This window comes from Medicago sativa, chromosome 7 (genome assembly GCF_051527215.1).
Source record: "Medicago sativa cultivar Bolivia chromosome 7, Bolivia_mono, whole genome shotgun sequence".
Classification (NCBI taxonomy): Eukaryota; Viridiplantae; Streptophyta; class Magnoliopsida; order Fabales; family Fabaceae; genus Medicago; species Medicago sativa.
The window spans coordinates 80929801-80947316 of NC_140755.1; the positions used below are offsets into that span (position 1 = coordinate 80929801).

Below are 17516 nucleotides of genomic sequence, written 5' to 3' on the forward strand. Positions count from 1 at the left end.
ACAACACTTTGACACATATAATATGTGTGAATGAACAAATATGACGACCAAGAACAACCGTACCTTCATTCCTTCCTTGAAATATCATGTGGGAAAGTATTCTCGCTTTAATTAACACTACCAAGATACAACAAATGAATTTGCCTTCTTTTCTTCTCGGTGCTTTGAGTTTCTATCTTTTATATTTAATTTTTGAATAATGGATAGATTGAGTTTATAGTTTACTGCGAGACTATGAGTATAATTGAGAGAATTAAATAAGGGGGTGTTCTATTAGTTGAGTGGCCCGACTTAACCGAAAACATAAACAATATATTTTGGAAGTTTGCTCTTTTGCCCCCTCACAATTGCTCAACCATTCGGTTCGTATATTCTGAACGTTGATTTTTATGTTTAAAAATGTTTTGGTAGATAATTATTGAACATTGTTTTCCATAATTTTTGAACAATTATAGGAGGCCAAAAGAGCAAACTTTCTACATTTTGATTAGTCACAACCCAATTACATTGGTTAGAGTCATCGAGGTTGCAAACTTTTGAACCTTTATAAGAAGATAAGGGGTTCTTTGTTTATGTCATGCATATTCTGCTTTTGTAGGTTTGATTTGGTGCCCAACCTACCTGACCTAAATCTTGTGGGTTGTAGGTGTGGCAACATAGCCGATAAGGGGTGGATTTTGTCTCCCTCACCCATGTCATTGACTCCATGCAAAAATCATATCCCTATCATGGTTAGAATTCACACACCCATCTTCCAAGAGGTCAATTTTCCCGCTCCACACATATCCTTATCATGGTTAGAATTCACACCCGTCTTCGAAGGGGTCAGTTTCCCTGCCCCACAGATGAGACGATCTATTGAACGCGATATTGTGTTCGATTCCAAGCAGAATAAAGCCACTACTATCAATGTCATAAACACCCAACCAAGTGATGCTTTGTGTCAAGTAAATGTCGTTAAATAAATTTAATCATTGTAACCTTTCAAATTTATATTTTGAAAATTACTCTCAAATCAATCATACAAAATTTCTACTCAACACCTTGTCATACCATTCATACACTCTATTGCCACACTTATCTATTGATAGTTGAGGTAATGTGACTCTAGCTAAATCCATTCTCTTGATGTTTTTACACGTTTAATTTTTCTTCTTCTATCTACATGTATAATCCGGATTGGTTTTTCCAAACGTGAATTTCCCGGATTGGCCGATGCAAAGAGTTTTATCACCATTTCAAACCATGTTTCCCAAACCTTTTATGGAATGGAGGTATGTAAGGAGATTAAGATCCAAGTTATTGAATTGATTTAAAACCTCCAACTGATTTAAAACCTGAAATTGCTAAACCTTTTGAATCAATTGAGGCTCTTGATCCTCTTCAAAAAAAATTGAGGCTCTTGATCATGAAAACAAAACTTTAATAAATAAATAATAAATCAGTGCACGAGGTGATCTATTGAAATGGGTTTGAGATGATGTAGTCAAAGTAGGTTCTCTTATTATTATAACAAAGTCAAATCTCAGTTCAAATAGAAGAAAAAAAAGACACTTGTATTAGGATGGGAAAAGAGTGATACATATATAGAGAATATAAGCAGTTGAAACGCAAAGACATATGGTATATAAAATGTGTGTAGGGAAAAAATAATAATGAGAAGCCATATGATACAATTGAATTAATTCCTTAACATTTCATACTAGGGAATCACGTGAAATTTTTTACAAAAAAAAAAAAATCAAAGAAAACAAATGAAACAAGCCATTACTACATGGAATATAGTTCATGTGAAGCAACTAAGGTCTTAGAAATCTCAAAAATAAGCCTAGCCTCAAATGCATCACCAGAATAACCTTTAGACACTTGACGAGCCTTTGGAATCCGTTTCATACCAAACTTATTATCAGTGTTCAAAGCCCCTCCTACGTTACCAGCAGCCAACTTCAACATAAAGTTCATATACGTATTCTTAATCTTTGTCACCAACTTCAACGGTGATCTTATCATCCATCTTAGCTTTGGACTTGTTCTGATCTTCCAATCCCTACGTGGACTTCTCATCCGAATTACCTGCATCTTCTTTCGTCTGCCAGTGGTGCTCATGCCATAGTCGAGACGCCGGTATCCTTGTCTGGTTAAGTACTTCTTTATCTCCATGTTTTGAATAACTTGAACTTGATGGAGGTGGTGGTGGTGACTGGTGAATGAAGATGAAGTCTATGATGGTTTTCTCACTTTATGGGAATGAGTAGAGCTGTTTGGATTAACTATGCATATGCTTATTGGATTATATATAAGAGAAAGATTAAATAAATAATACCACGTTCAATTTGCTCGAAACATAGCAAGCGAATGCATGACGTAATTGTGCACATATAAAAATATAAAGGGCTGCATTTCAAAAATAAAGTCAATAAACAACACTTTGACCCTAAATGTGTGAGTGAACAAATATGACCAAGACCAACCGTACTGTACTATCAACCAATGAGATACAACAAATGAATTTGCATTCTTTTCTTCCAGATGCTTTGAGTTTATATATTTTAAGTTTAACTTTTTAAATAATGACTTGATTGAGTTTAAAATTGACTATGAAGGAGAAGGAGGGAGTTCCCTCTGAAGGTTTTGATGTTTGCTTGACGTCTTTTTCAGAATAGATTGCCAACTAAGGCGAATTTATTCCAAAGAATGATTATTACTCACGAGTCTCAGTTTTGTGTTAGTGGGTCTGGCTTGCAGAAATTCGAGAACCATTTATTCTTGACATGTGGTCTGTTTGGTCAGATTTGACAACTTGTTCTCAACTGATTTGGAGTACATTCAGCGGATCCTTATACCACCGTGGATCATTTTCTTCAATTTGGCACCTCTTCAGGTTATGCAACATCAAGGCGCTCTTTCATGATTTTGATCTGGTTTGCAAGTTATTGGGTGATTTGGAAGGAAAGAAATGATAAGCTATTCAGAGGTAAAGACCATTTCCCCGTTCAGCTTTTAGAGAAGATTAAGCTTCTTTCCTTTTGTTGGTTTAAAGCTAAATTTGTTGTTTTTCATTATACTTTTCATAAATGGTACCAAAATCCTTTTGTATGTGTGGGTATTGGCTAACTGTTGGTTCGTTCTGTTGATACTTTGTTGCATTTTTTGGCTTTTTTCTTTGGCACACCTTGTGCTGGGAGGATAGCCGGCTAGTAGTAATTTATTTCATTTTGATTTCCTAAAAAAAACAAATTAAACTTGACTATGAATGTAAGTAAATGAGAGAATCAGGTAGAGGTGTTAATGTGTTGGGTCGCCCCGATTCAACCCAAAAAATTGGATTGAATTGAGTGATCAATACAATTTATTTTGATTAGACTCAACTCTCAACTTAAGTTATATTGGGTTAGGTGATTAGTCAACTAAGTTGTAACTTGTGAAACCCATACAATTATAACCCTACGTGAGTTTTTGTATTTTCAAATTATATAATTCGAAAACATCAGACCTCGGAAAAATATAGAAAAGTTTGTTTTACCATTTGTATACCCACGAAGATTTAACAAAACATTCATAAACTTCAAGATTTGACTAACAAAAACATAAATAATTATATTTAAAAAATCATGTGTTTAATTCCCTAATAATATACATTTCAACCAATCTTGAGAGAGGTCTATGCTACCCGAATCAACTCTTTAAGATATCATCTTCAAATTTACTACACGTACAACCTTTTTAACTTTTTCATTATTCTCTAGGTTTTCGACTATCACATATGGTGTTTTATTTTGGGGTGTTTTTTTTCTAGGGGCTCGATTGCTGCATTTTTATGTGCCCGTGTTGTGGTTTTCTCTAGCTTTCCCGTTCTTCTTGTGTAGTGTAGCTTTTAATAATATGATGTTTAAAAAAAAAATCTATCATCACATCATCATCTTCAAATATCACATTATCCGCATGCCGCAACACGACAAAGTGCATTATAACTGTTGAACTTGTTAAGTCTCTTGATCATGAAAAAATTAGTACTTGAGATGATATGTTGAAATGAGTTCAAGATGAAGCAACGAAATTAAGGTTTATTATTGTTATGACAAAATTAGATCATGATTTAAATTAGAAGAAAACATACACTTGTATTGGGATGTGAATTGAGAGGTATAAACAAAAAATACAATAAACAATTAAGACTCATGATCCATAAAATGTAAGTGTCTATTCTAATTGCAACACTATGTTTTGTGTTCAGGTGTATGAAAAGTTACCGTAATGTGTGTGTGAAAAGCACAATCATGAGACAATGAAAATATGATACAATTGAATCAATTACATAACACCTCCTAATTGGGAAATGAGAATCACGTGGAAACACTTACAAAAATTCAAAGAAAACAGAAACAGGCAATTACTACATGGAATATAGTTCATGTGAAGCAACCAAGGTCTTAGAAATCTCAAATATAAGCCTAGCCTCAAATGCATCACCAGAATAACCTTTAGACACTTGACGAGCCTTTGGAATCCTTTTCACACCAAACTTGTTATCAGTGTTGAAAGCCCCTCCTACGTTACCAGCCAACTTCAACATAAAGTTCATATACGTATTCTTGACTTTTGTCAACAATTTCAATGGTGATCTTATCATCCATCTTAGCTTTGGGCTTGTTCTTATCTTCCACTCTCTACGTGGACTTCTCATCCGTATGATTTGCATCTTCTTCCGGCGGCCGGTGGTGGTTGTGCCGTAGTCGAGACGACGGTAGCCCCGTCTGCTTAAGTACCTTGTTATTTCCATGTTTTGAATTGCTTGAACTTGGAGGAGAACGTTTATGATGGTTTTCTCACTTTATGCTAATGAATAAAGTTTGTTGCTTGAATTAACTATGCTATGCTTATTGGTCTATATATAATGTAAGGGAATAATTAAAGAAATAATACCACGTTTAATTTGCTCATGCAAAACATAACAAGCAGATGCATAGCGTACTGGTGCATATATACATAAAAAAAGGGCTGCATTCAAAATTATTGAAAAAACTGCATTTGAAAAATAAAGTCAACAAACAACACTTTGACCCGAGAAAATAGATATGCATTCTTGAAAAAAGTCCAGCCGCCTTTTTTCCTTTCTTGAAATTGCACGATGGAAAGTTCTCTCTTTGGAACGTTTGGAACGGTAGTTTAGTGGTTAAAACTCACACATTTTAAATATGAAGAAGTGAGGATTCGAACTCCGATCCCTTTATATTATTGTCCTTAGAGCTATCAATTGAGCACTAAAATAACGATTTTCTCTCCTTAATAATACCATCAACAAACAAGATACAATCAAGCTACAATGATTCAAGAAACGAATTTGCATTCAAATAAACTACAATGTTTCTTGATTGTAGCTTGATTTTTTCATACATTCAAGCACTAAAATTCGTTTAAGCATTGCACAATTTAAGCTCTAGTTTATTTGGAGCAAATTCGTTTCCCTAGAGCTTAAATTGTGCAATGCTTGAGTAAATTATGCTTGGAATGAAATATTTATTTGGAGCATGATATTTGAACACCATGTCTTTTTCATACATTCATTGCCGTATTGTATCTCTATCTCTTTTCCTATCGTATTATTATTTTTAAAATAAATAAGTTTTTTTTTGACAATCTTTAAAATAAATAAGTTGAGAATACATGGTTCCAACCAACCCATACATTACAAAATCCCTATCATACATACTTCCTCCGTCCCATAATATATGTAAAAAAAACTCATTTTCTTTGTCCCAAAATATAAGCAAAAAAGACAAATTTTTATCCTATTTAATCTTGTTTTTTTAAAAAATCTCTTTTTCAAGAAAAACTTTTGTTTATTCTCATAAAATTAAATGCAAATTACATTTAATTTTCTCTCTCTTTCATTTTTTCCATAGTCAATAGCCAATGAAAATTGTTTTTACATCTTCCTATAAAACTTTTTCCAAAGAAAACACAAAAAACTATACTCCAAATTCTTATGTTTTAGTTTTCTTAATAAATGTGATTTTTTTTTTTTTGCTTATAATTTGGGACGGAGGGAGTATTATACTAACCGTCCAAATATATTAATGTGCGTGCTCCCTTTAAAATAAAAACAAATACTCCCTCCGTCTCTAAATAATAGTCGTTTAAGGTTTATGCACGATTATTAAGAAAATGATTAATTATGTTGATTTTGATGGTAAAATTAGTATCATTTACTAAAACACCCTTATTAATTGTAGTTAGTGGAGTAGTTAAGTTGGATGAAATTTAATAAGGGTATAATAATGGAAAAAAACAATAAATACTGCATTGGTATTCTAAAGTGACAATTATTTTGAGAAAAAGAAAAATAGGTAAATAGCCAATTATTGTAAGACGGATGGAATATTTCTATAGTGTACCTATTCATGGGAAACAAAATATACTACTTTGTCCGGATATGAGGAACTGGGTCTGTGCCTAACCGACAGAATGATAATCTCAAATTATCTCAAATGTTGGTATTTGCAGGTAGGATAACTTTTTCATATAAAATTTATACAATCTGTCGCTTTTAAAAAGTCCGATTCTGTAAAAATAAAAATAAAAAGACCGGTTACTATTTTTTTGGATTAATATTAGGGGAACAATTTGCACCATGAGCTCTCTCTTTTCTCTTTCTTAAACCCTCACATTCACAATTTTTCTGATCTACTAAGATGGATGATTTAAGGTTAATTTTGATGGAAAATCATCTTTTCAATTTTTTCCTCCTCTTTTAATTAAATAAGTGATTATCACATAGTTTTCTTTCGTTTGTTTCCGTGATTTCGACGTCTAACACGATTTTGTTAATTTGAGTTCATGTCTTTGTACGGTGTGTTTTTTATTTCCCGTTTTAGTGGGGTGTTTATTTGATTTTGAAAGATTAACTTTGATCAAGTACAAATTCAATCAATGACTTTTGCGTTGTCAACGTTGAAGATTCGAAAACATGAGTATTTCGGTGGCTTGAATGGAATCATATTTGTATGCATATGTACTATGACGTTTTATGCTATTAACATGGCTGATGTGAGTTTGTTTGCAGATTCATTCCTTTTGTTTTTAACGACTTTGAATTTGTATTGTATCAATATACTCTTTCAATTTAAATGAATGAATATTGTTTATTTTAATTAAAAAAAGTTTGATCGAATATTTATTCATTATTTAATCATATACTATTATATTTTTTTTGAACAAGCTAAAATGAGATATATATTATGAACAATGGTGATTTACCGTGCACAAGACGTGCAAAAGGTAAGCCAACCAACCGAGATACAACAGTAGGGTGCTATTGAAGAAGAGCACCACAAAAAAGTTACAGTCAATTACACAATAACACCCATGCAAGGGATTGGGTGTTTCCACCAGTCATAATAAGAATAAATAAAAGATGTCTGCGAAGATTTCAGCCACATAAAAGAGTTCATCTTCACTTTTTCAGCTAAGGAAGAAGAATCACAAACCGTTTCTTGGAACACACGATTATTTCTTTCCTTCCAAATAGCCCAAACAGAAGCGAACCAGATTACTTTCAGGAAAAAATGAGTGGCTCTAGGCAAACCGGCCAAATAAGAGAATTGTTTAAAATGCTGCCAAATACTATTATATTATTTTATCTGAACCATGTATTCCATTCTTATGGTATAGTAGTATTTTTTTTTTTTCCGTTACCATTACCACACCTTTTTTTTTATTACAGAATAGAAGTATAGATACAAATAACTTTTTGAATTGTAATTTTAAGGGAAAAAAAACATTTGTTGAGGGTTCAATCAAATCTGTTTTTTTATATCAACAAAAACAATTCATTTGAAATTATTTTATACCAAATAATTTTTTTTCCTAACTGATCATATAGTATCCTCCTAGCTTAGTCATTTAAGACCATTATGAGACCAATCTTTAAGTAAGCATTAAGCCGTTTGATTTTTTAAGTAGAGTTGGACTAACTCTCAAATGTGCGACTCCAAAAATTAAATTCAGGTTCTTTTCATGTAAGAGACTCGTGTTGAAACAACTTCTTGATTAATTAAATCAAAATAAATTAATTCTATTAATAAAAACTAATAAAACAAATGGGACCTAGAAACCTTACTTTGAGGGAACAAACAAAATAGAGTAACTAAAGTTTGTTCATTTACAGGGCGTCCAACCCCTAGTCAAAAAGTCGTTTCCTAACTTTCTTTTCTTTCTCAATGACAACTGAATACCTTTCCAGCCAAATTATACTTCACCTCATAATTAAGCCCTAACATATATATAGTACACTATATAACCAGACATCACACTTCACCTCTTACACAAATAAGAAAGCATAATTCACATCTTCCTCCACAACATGGAAATGGAATCACTACTGCCTAAGCAAACTAACAATGGTGGCATTAAGCAATACTTGAGGAGAAGGCAGCACAAGCACCTAGAAGGGAGTGGGAAAAAGATGAAGATCATAAGGTTAAAAAGAAGCCCACGAAAGTTTTGGAGGATCAAAACAATCCCAAGACTTAGATGGGTGATTAAATCACCATTGAAAATGTTGACAAATTTTAAGAATGGTTATATGAACTTTATGTTAAAATCTTTGAACACTGATAACATCTTTGGTGGGAAACAGATTCCAAAGGCTCCTCAAGTTTCTAAGGATTATGCCAGTGATGCGTTGGAGGTTAAGCTCATATATGAGATTTCAAAGGCCTTGATGGCTTCTCATGAACTATTTCCCATGTAGTAACATGTATCTCTTCTTAATTTAATATGATTTTTCATGTTTTCTTCATCTGCATTGTGAGTTTTCCTTTCTTTTTATTCACTTGCTAAGATTTATGTTATAGGGTGGATGTTACACAGAAAATGTTGAGGTATGCACCTATAATTATTCGTTTAAAATTTGTCTTTATATGTTAATTTCTTTATATACTCCAAGAATGAGAAATAAAGGTTTTACAACATTTAATTGTCGATGGAACGGTAGCGAACTGCCGTTGAGGGTAAATAGATAATTTCTAGGTGCTTGAGAACAATTTTAGAAACCTCAAGAGCAATGTTTTGGTTACGGGGATATTTATAGAGAATTGCTCTTCTCCTATCTGTTTTTGCTCATTTCCGCTGAGAAGTACACCTACATGAGTTAACTCACGCCGAGAATACACTAGCATGAGTTAACTTACGCTCGACTATTTTGATGGGAATGAACAAAAACAGATGGGAGAAAAGCAGTACTCATATTTATATCGATTCTTTAATGGCCTTTTCAGTTTCGACCTAGTCTACAATGTGTATGGGCCTATCTTTCCTCGTAAACCATTTAAGGTCTATTTTAAAACATCTTATTTGCACCTTATAACACAAACACTCATCATTGTAAGCACTTGTAAATAAGTGTGCATAAGCTATTTTTTAGGAAAAGATAAAATAATTTTTTTTGAAGGAAGGAAAAGATAAAATAATGTTAAACTATTTTTGTATACGCTATAAGTTGTTTTTTTAAGCTATATTGGAGAACTTATGAAAATAAGTTGAAAAAAACTTATGAAAATTGTTATAAGTTATTTTCATAAGCTCTCCTAAACAGCTTAACAAAACTTATGTCAGACCAAACTTACACCCAAATAAACAATCCAAACATACCTTTAGTTCAATAACTGATTGTACATATTGTAAATATATCTACATTGAGAAAAAAAATTCACATACCCCTCAAATTTTGCCTATCTCCCTACAAATTATTTGAGATACTTAAATTATCTTTATTTTTATAAATAAATTTTTTTTTATCTCCATGAACATAACTTGGTTGCCAACAAAGACAGTGCATCGGACTTTCTACTTATTTATCTTCACAAGTGAATTCTAACCATTAGATTACTTGAAGAAAAAAACATTTTTTCGTGTCATAATTGTGTACCGAAAAAGTAGAACTTATATTTGTAACAAAAAAATATTAATAGATTTCTAACAAAGTCGCTTATTTTTAAGGCTGGCAATGAACCGATACAACTCGAATAAAGTTCGGAACTCGACTCGGTAATTAGTTCGTTGAACTTGGTTCATGAACCAAACGAGCCGAACTTGAGCTAAAGATTAAGTTCGTTAACTAAACGAGTTGAACTTGAGTTATATATAGTTCGACTCGTTTGGTTCATGAACTGACTCGATTTTTATATATATATATATATATATATATATATATATATATATATATATATATATATACACACGTAAAATATAATAGAAGCACTATAAAACAACAATGGTAAAAGAGTGGACCTAAATAGTTTTTAGCAATGGAAGTATGTTGCTTGTAGTGCTATGGTGTTTTAGCAAAGCTGCACTACTTTGTTTTTGTCCCACATCGAAAGTATTTGAAGTAGATACAACAATACTTGTCTAGTTTTTGTCCCACATCGAAAGTATTTGAAGTAGATACAACAATACTTGTCTATAAAGAAGCGACTTTGCTACTCTTTGATACAAAGGTGGGCAATCTATTATTTCACGGTTGTGGAATGGTTGTAGTCCTATTTGCTTTAGCTTTTTTTTTTTTTTTTTATAAATAATCGGTCTAAAATATGTAATTTTTTAAATAAAAAAACAAATTTTAAAATTATGTGATTCGAGCAAATGAACCTAACGAGCCGAACCGAGTTGCTCGTGAACTTTAAATTAGCCGAACTCGAGCCAAAAAAAAGTTCGTTTCGAACTCGAGTCGAGTTTCGAGCCGAACCAATTCTTATCGAGTCAAGCCGAGCTCAGACGAGTTCGACTCGACTCGACTCATTTCCAGCCCTACTTATTTTTAAACAGAGAAAGTAGAAAATTAGCATTATTTCTTGTGTGCCAAATTTTGACTTTGCTGGTGCACAAAATATATAGTGTATTGAAAATGTGAAAAATTGACTTTTACGGCACAAGAAAAAAAATAGTGTGTACTAGCAAAGCCAAAATCTGAGTTTCCCATTTCACGGTGGATGTGTTGGGTGATCAAGTCTTGTTTTTCAAAACCGTGACAAATTTTGGATTTATAGAATTTGTGGGATAGAAATATAATTGTTGAGGTATAAGATAAAGTTTTCCAATAAAAGTAAAAATGCTAGTGGTGCTGAGATTAAAAAAAGAACTCTAATATGAAATAAATAGCAGCGAATGGGTAACACAAAATAAACAATAGTGAAATTGTTATGCTGCCGTGGAGTACCCCAAAGTTAAAGGAAAAACGTTCGGTGAGCTTAACTCCGTTGGTAAGGACAATGCATAATATATGCAAGGTTTAAGATTCGAAACTCAGACACCAAAAAAAAAGGGAAAACAACGCTAATTTTTGTGTGCATTCCTCTCTTGTTTGGTTTCTTTTTGTCTCTCTAAATTCGCTAATTTTTGTGTGCATTCCTCTCTTATTTGGCTTCTTTTTGTCTCTCTAAATTTCAACAGTTAATACATGGATTAAGGAGAAATAATAAATGGTAGAAAAATAAAATAATAATTTTATCAAATTAACTTTATTATCTATTGATTAATTCTTCTTATCTAAATACAATCTTTTTCAAACCAAATAGTGTTTAAATGTGTACCAAAAAAATTTGTGTTTAAATGTGATGGATTAATTTAGAATGTAGTAAGACAAAAATTAGTGTCTAGTATAATGATATGTTAAAGAACGATGAGAGGCTGCCTGAAAAGACACTACAAGAAAATATGTGATTTGCTACGCCCATTTTCGCAGCTAATTCGCAACGAAATCCTAGCAAACGAGTTTAGCTAGAGATATGCTACGGAATACCTATTGATTCGGCCGTAGCATGGATTGAGAGACAAATTTGCTAGGGAAATATTTCTTAGTAAATCCATAGTTAAGAGAAACAAATTCCTAGCAAGTATTTAGTTAATCTATAGCAAATAAGTATTGAAAATGTATTTTCCATAGCAACATAACTATGACATATCGTAGTAATTTCGCAACAAATCCATAGCAACATAACTAAGAATTGTCATAGCAAATTAGCATCAAATCCACAGCAACATGACTAAAACTTATCATAGCAATTGCTCAACAAATCTATAGCTAACTAATTTGCGACGAGATCCTAGTCATTTGGAAGTTTGCGGCCAGTTTTTTTTTTTTTTTGCAGTTTTTATATTTTAGAAAACTAATGGTATAATTTTTTACTATATTAATTCTACAAGATATTCTTAATATTAGAACATTAATTGAGCTTATACAATATATTCTTCAACTTGAAGGTACCAAAAAGGTAGCAATTCATAGATCACAAATGATCCAATATCTCTACCAAAAATTTATCTCAACACATAATAAAGAGAGATGTGGTCATGACAACATTGATATCCTCAAGTACACACAAAGACATTAACTAAAACTTCATTAACTTTGTACCAAAACAAAAAAAAAACTGGATTAACTAAAACTTCATTCCCTTATCTTCACCACAAAATCATTGCTAGTAGCTGCTAGTCCAGTAATTGATACATCAGAGGCACGTCTACCACTACGTGTTTGACCATTCTCAACAATCAACAATTCCAAGCACTGCAATAAAATGTCCACGTTATTATCTTTCTATTTATGCAATAACTTTTACTTGTTGCATAACAATCAAGACAACAACTTTAATCTGAAATACTTAAAACACAAAAATATTTTATTCTAACAGAACCTATATATGAAAACATGAGATATACAACTGGAGATATAGAGTATAGACATAGCCTATATATTAAAAGAGTATTTCATTCCATAATTCAGCATAATCAATATTGAATGAGTCTAAGTGTAACCTCTGAATGACATATCATAATTCAGTCACACAACAAAAACTCATATGGCTTAGTTCTAATAGTATCACTTGCATGTCAATATGTCATTATCCACGGTTCACAACTCTAGGGACCTACTTTTGAATAACATAGAATAATTTATAATTTTCCTACCTCAAATACCATCAGATACTCCACCTTGCATTTGTGCTTGCTGCATGGAGCTAAGAATAGATAGGATTGGCTCCAACATTGGCACCAATTGTGTTTGGACAAAAGAAGTCATTGCTTTATCTACCGCTTTCTGGATAGCTTCTTCTGTCGTAGCTGGAATTTCGAAAGGACCGATGCCATCTGCAAATGAAGTAGATCCTCTGATGTCCAAGCTGCGGCCCCCTAAAGTCCGTCTCTTCTTATTGGGACCTGACGCCTCTTCCCACACTAGTGAATCAACCTTCGGATGAGTTGAAGAATCCTCTCCATATTTTTCCAACATTGCGGTGTCATATGACTCCTACAAAAGAAATGATTAAGTGCTGGTTACAAGATAATTGAATTGATATTATACATAATTTAAAGTAACTTACCATAAATTTTTTCGAGCGGCGAGAGATATACTCTCCATCTTTGTTCTTGTGAATACGATCATACACATCTCTATAAGAAACTTCATGCTTCAACTCATTCTCCTATAATTGACATTTATTAGAATATTCTAACTTGAAAAAATATAATTTTAAAAACACCCCAAACAGGAAAGTAAAATGTATTATAATATAAAGCTAATAACTAACCATCCTCTTTTTATGTTCAATGAAGCATATAGAGCCTCCAGTGTGCAATACTGCATCAGGTAAGGCAGCTCTGTTACATCTATTAGCATCTGACTTCTTCCTCCATTCTGGTTTCAACCAAATGTCGACCAAGCCATCCCATACTTCTGTCTTCATTCCTTTGGGACCATGGCCCTTAGTGATTAAACAAATTAAACAAATTAACATGCTTAATTTTACTGATTAAACAAATTAACATGCTTAATTTTAAGACGATGAAAAACAATAAACAATAAACAACAAAGGAATCAATAAACAATAAACAACAAAACGATGAAAAACCAATAAACAACAGGGGTGCATATTGTAACAGGGGTGCATATGACGTATCATGACACTAGATAAGAAATTAATCAAATCTGAGAATAAATAAAAGAAAATTTTCAACCTTACGCACTAGTATGTGAAAGAAAACACATTGTTTCTATTGGAATTGATAAGAAACCATGTGAAGTTAACCACATGTGATCTGCACTTGCAGAACATACAAAAAGAAAAATAATGTTTTCATTATTTAAAAATTATAATTAATGCAGGATTCAAAAAATAGAGCAAAGTAAAAAAATGATTCTCTACATATAAGTAGTGCTGTTTTTTAATCTTACATAGATATAATTTAAAGACTATTATGTTGTCAGTTTTTACCACTACTATTAGTTTCTTCACGTAATTTCTATCAAGGAGCACTCAACATACATTGGGTAGAATGATTAATCTTTACAATTATTACTCCCAAATTTAACAAGTGATCAATAACCCCCAAGACAAAATAAAGAGCCATACATCATTAAACAGCAAACAGCGACCACGTGCCATATTCAAAGTTTAAAAAGGTCCACGACTACAAAGTGAACACAGTTCAGGGCCACATTTAACTAAGATTTTTCACAAATATTAAGGATTGTGATGCAAATAGTTCTAAATTGCAATCTACAACCACAATTTCAAGTGGAATATAAAAGTTTTAGAGGTCTACACAACAGCATAACCAGAAATTTAAAACATTGACATAGTGTATCGTTGTTCAAACAAGATATTTGTCATATTACCTTATTCTCAATAGCTTTGAGATCATCAACCTTAACTCATCCACTGACTTACACAACATTGCATTTTTACCAACATGAATAAAGTAACAGGGTTTCATATTGTAACAGGGGTGCATAGTGCTCCACCTAAGGTTAGCATTAAAGTAATGGCAATGTCAATGTAAATATAGGGATGTCCTATTTCTATACTTTTACTAAGTTGAATTACACTATTATTTCATTTAGGTTGTAGTCTAACTAGTTAGATCCCCACTTAACTTCTATGACTATTTTCCAGCAGACAGCAGACCTAATCTTCGTTAACTTGCTTCATGAATCAACTTAATCAATTAGATTCACGTCGTATATGTTAATCAAACAAATCAGCCGGTCCTCTAATTGATTAAACTCCTACATTCATCGTTCTAACAAAGGCCTAACCGGTTAACTAACCTGCATAATAAGTTATGTCATCAAACTTAATTGATCATCCAAGAAACAGAAAATTAGAATTTGTAAGAGAACCACTCCTAACACATTCTCCACCAATTCAAAGCCTTACACAAATGTCTAATATGAACAACATATGAAAGATTCACAAGCATTACACTGATATGAACAACAGAACTACCTACATTTAATTGAGAAAGAAGTAGAGAACAAGTCGAGTATGTCGAAGAAATGACAATATATTCTATAACTAAAATGCAATACTGAAATATATGAACAAATCCTACATCTGTCTTTCTTTACCAAAAACAACGGCAGATCTTATGTCCACTTTTTATCCATTTAAACACCGACATGTCGACATGCTATATTCGCCACTTCTCAACACAAAACATTGTAAAAGATAATTTAGACACAAACCTTCAGAACTTCAAATCTATGTGAAGTGAATGGATTCAAAACTTAAGATCACAAATCAGAGACAAAAACATAAAGCAAAACTAGAATTACATAATTATTTCATCTATTAAGCACAAAACTAATTAATGTGGAAATAAGCACTTATTTCAAGCTTACCACTGCAGTACTCTACTTTCTACAAATTGAATAAAAATTTTCATAATGTCAGTCCCTACTCCCTGTTAAATACCAAGAACTTCAGCATTTTCATGAATAAAATTAAACTATATCAAGCCACACTAGAATACCTTATAAGTAGAATGTCCCAGTTCAACTAGTGCAAAGGTATTTTTCACACACATGAAGCAACTCTAGATTCAGTTCAACTAAAATCTAGAAACTATATTCAACCCTTCCCATGCCTAAATTCTTATTCACACACATGTTAAATTGCAAAATCAAATCAAAGTGGTAATTGCAACTGAAAATCAAATCTAGAAACAAGCTTCATTTCATCACAGCATAAAAAAAGCTTAATACCATAGTCTAAATCTAGAACGATTCATTACTATACCTAAAACTATTTCATTCTCTGCCTCATGTAACAAAGCTTAAAATGGCAATTCATTTCTATGAACAACAAACACTTACATGTAGACACACTACTCATTAATTACTACTATTTTAACTAAAATTTTGGTTGAAGCATTTTATCAAACAGAAAACATGCAAGTTAATTTCGATTCATAACTAAAAAATTTGAGTTAAATTGCAATTCATAACAGAAACACATCATGGATCGAAGATAATTTTGATGAGATCTAAACGAAATCGAAAGTGCGGAAGCGAAAACGAAAGCGAGAAACAGAATAAGAATCTTAGAAAAGTTACCTTAGAAAGAAAGAGTGAAGCTCGATGGATGAATTGTGTAGCTTGACGGTGAGATTCGACAGTGAAGTTGGACGGTGTGAAGCTTGACGGTGAGAGTCGGCGATGAAGTGATGAAATTCGACGGTGGAGGAGGTGGATTTGACGGTGAAGCTCGATTGAGTTTGGCGGTGAAGAGAGAATCAACGACGGTGGATTGAATCAGAATTTCAGATGAAGAATACGAGAGCAGTGAATCAGAGAACCAGAATACGATTATGCATCAGCGATTATTGAAGGTTCATCATGCTAAATACGATTCTGATGTGAGATTGATGAAGATGAAATCATGATGAATCTACGATTGTGAAATCCAATGAAGATTGAATCGAATGAGAAGTGAATCATGATGAATCGTGATTGAATCCTGATGAAGATTTTGATGAAATCGTAATGGATCTAGGATTGTGAATGAATGAGAGTGTAGAGATGAACGAGAGTTAGGGATTCAGGATATTTTTGGAGAGTCGTATTTTTTGTAATAAGTAATTTTTTTTTTAATTTAATAAGAAAAAGTAATGCTTCTAAAAAGTAGCGACCAAATTTTTGTATTTCCCGTTAAACATGGGTTTTTTTAATTGGGATTAACTAGGCACCTATTTCGCAGTAATAATTTGGTAGTATATCCTGTATTTTCTTGTAGTGAGAAAATAAAGTGGTTAGTTCACACGTTACTATCTGTGGTAAGACAATGGGTCAAACAAAGAGATAATTAATTGTTTTATTCTTGCTTCCCAGCTCATGTGATCTCTTTCAAGCACATTCTCATTTCTCATGCATTATTGCCTATATATTTTGTACTATAATATTGTGTTGAGATTGGTTTCAGAATGTGTTCCACGTCAAAAATAAATAAATATTTATCTAGAATGTGTTAATTAATGCATACTTATTAGTTTTAGTTAAATAAATCGACTAAACAACAGAAAATAACTCTATATTCTTAGCCGCTGCTTCCTTAACTAGAGTATTACAAATATAAAAGTACAGAAATTTACTTATATTTGTATGAAAAAATAAAGATAAAAAGGCAGTAAATAAGTGGACAAAAAAAAAAAACAAAAAAGACATTTTAGTTTGGTTT

At 32.3% G+C, this 17516-nt stretch overlaps 4 protein-coding genes across 4 annotated transcripts; 1 reads left to right on the plus strand and 3 right to left on the minus strand.

Moving 5' to 3' along the window:
* Nucleotides 1-1630: 1630 nt before the first annotated feature.
* Nucleotides 1631-2276, minus strand: LOC146909099 (uncharacterized). Its single transcript, XM_085730025.1, has one exon. It carries the CDS (start codon nt 2158-2160, stop codon nt 1771-1773), a length of 390 nt encoding a protein of 129 aa, XP_085586151.1. The 5' UTR covers nt 2161-2276; the 3' UTR covers nt 1631-1770.
* A 1910-nt stretch (nt 2277-4186) lies between these two features.
* On the minus strand, nt 4187-4941 carry LOC146909100 (uncharacterized). Its single transcript, XM_085730026.1, has one exon. It carries the CDS (start codon nt 4778-4780, stop codon nt 4394-4396), a length of 387 nt encoding a protein of 128 aa, XP_085586152.1. The 5' UTR covers nt 4781-4941; the 3' UTR covers nt 4187-4393.
* Nucleotides 4942-8178: 3237 nt separating this feature from the next.
* On the plus strand, nt 8179-8800 carry LOC146909101 (uncharacterized). The gene has a single exon (XM_085730027.1). The coding sequence runs from the start codon at nt 8363-8365 to the stop codon at nt 8750-8752; it is 390 nt and encodes a 129-aa protein (XP_085586153.1). The 5' UTR covers nt 8179-8362; the 3' UTR covers nt 8753-8800.
* Nucleotides 8801-12195: 3395 nt separating this feature from the next.
* Nucleotides 12196-16887, minus strand: LOC146909102 (uncharacterized). Its single transcript, XM_085730346.1, has 5 exons — nt 16397-16887; nt 13590-13763; nt 13383-13484; nt 12970-13309; nt 12196-12568 (listed from the first exon to the last, which is right to left on the minus strand). The coding sequence occupies exons 2-4, from the start codon at nt 13743-13745 to the stop codon at nt 12971-12973; spliced, it is 597 nt and encodes a 198-aa protein (XP_085586472.1). The 5' UTR covers nt 13746-13763; nt 16397-16887; the 3' UTR covers nt 12196-12568; nt 12970.
* Nucleotides 16888-17516: the final 629 nt, after the last annotated feature.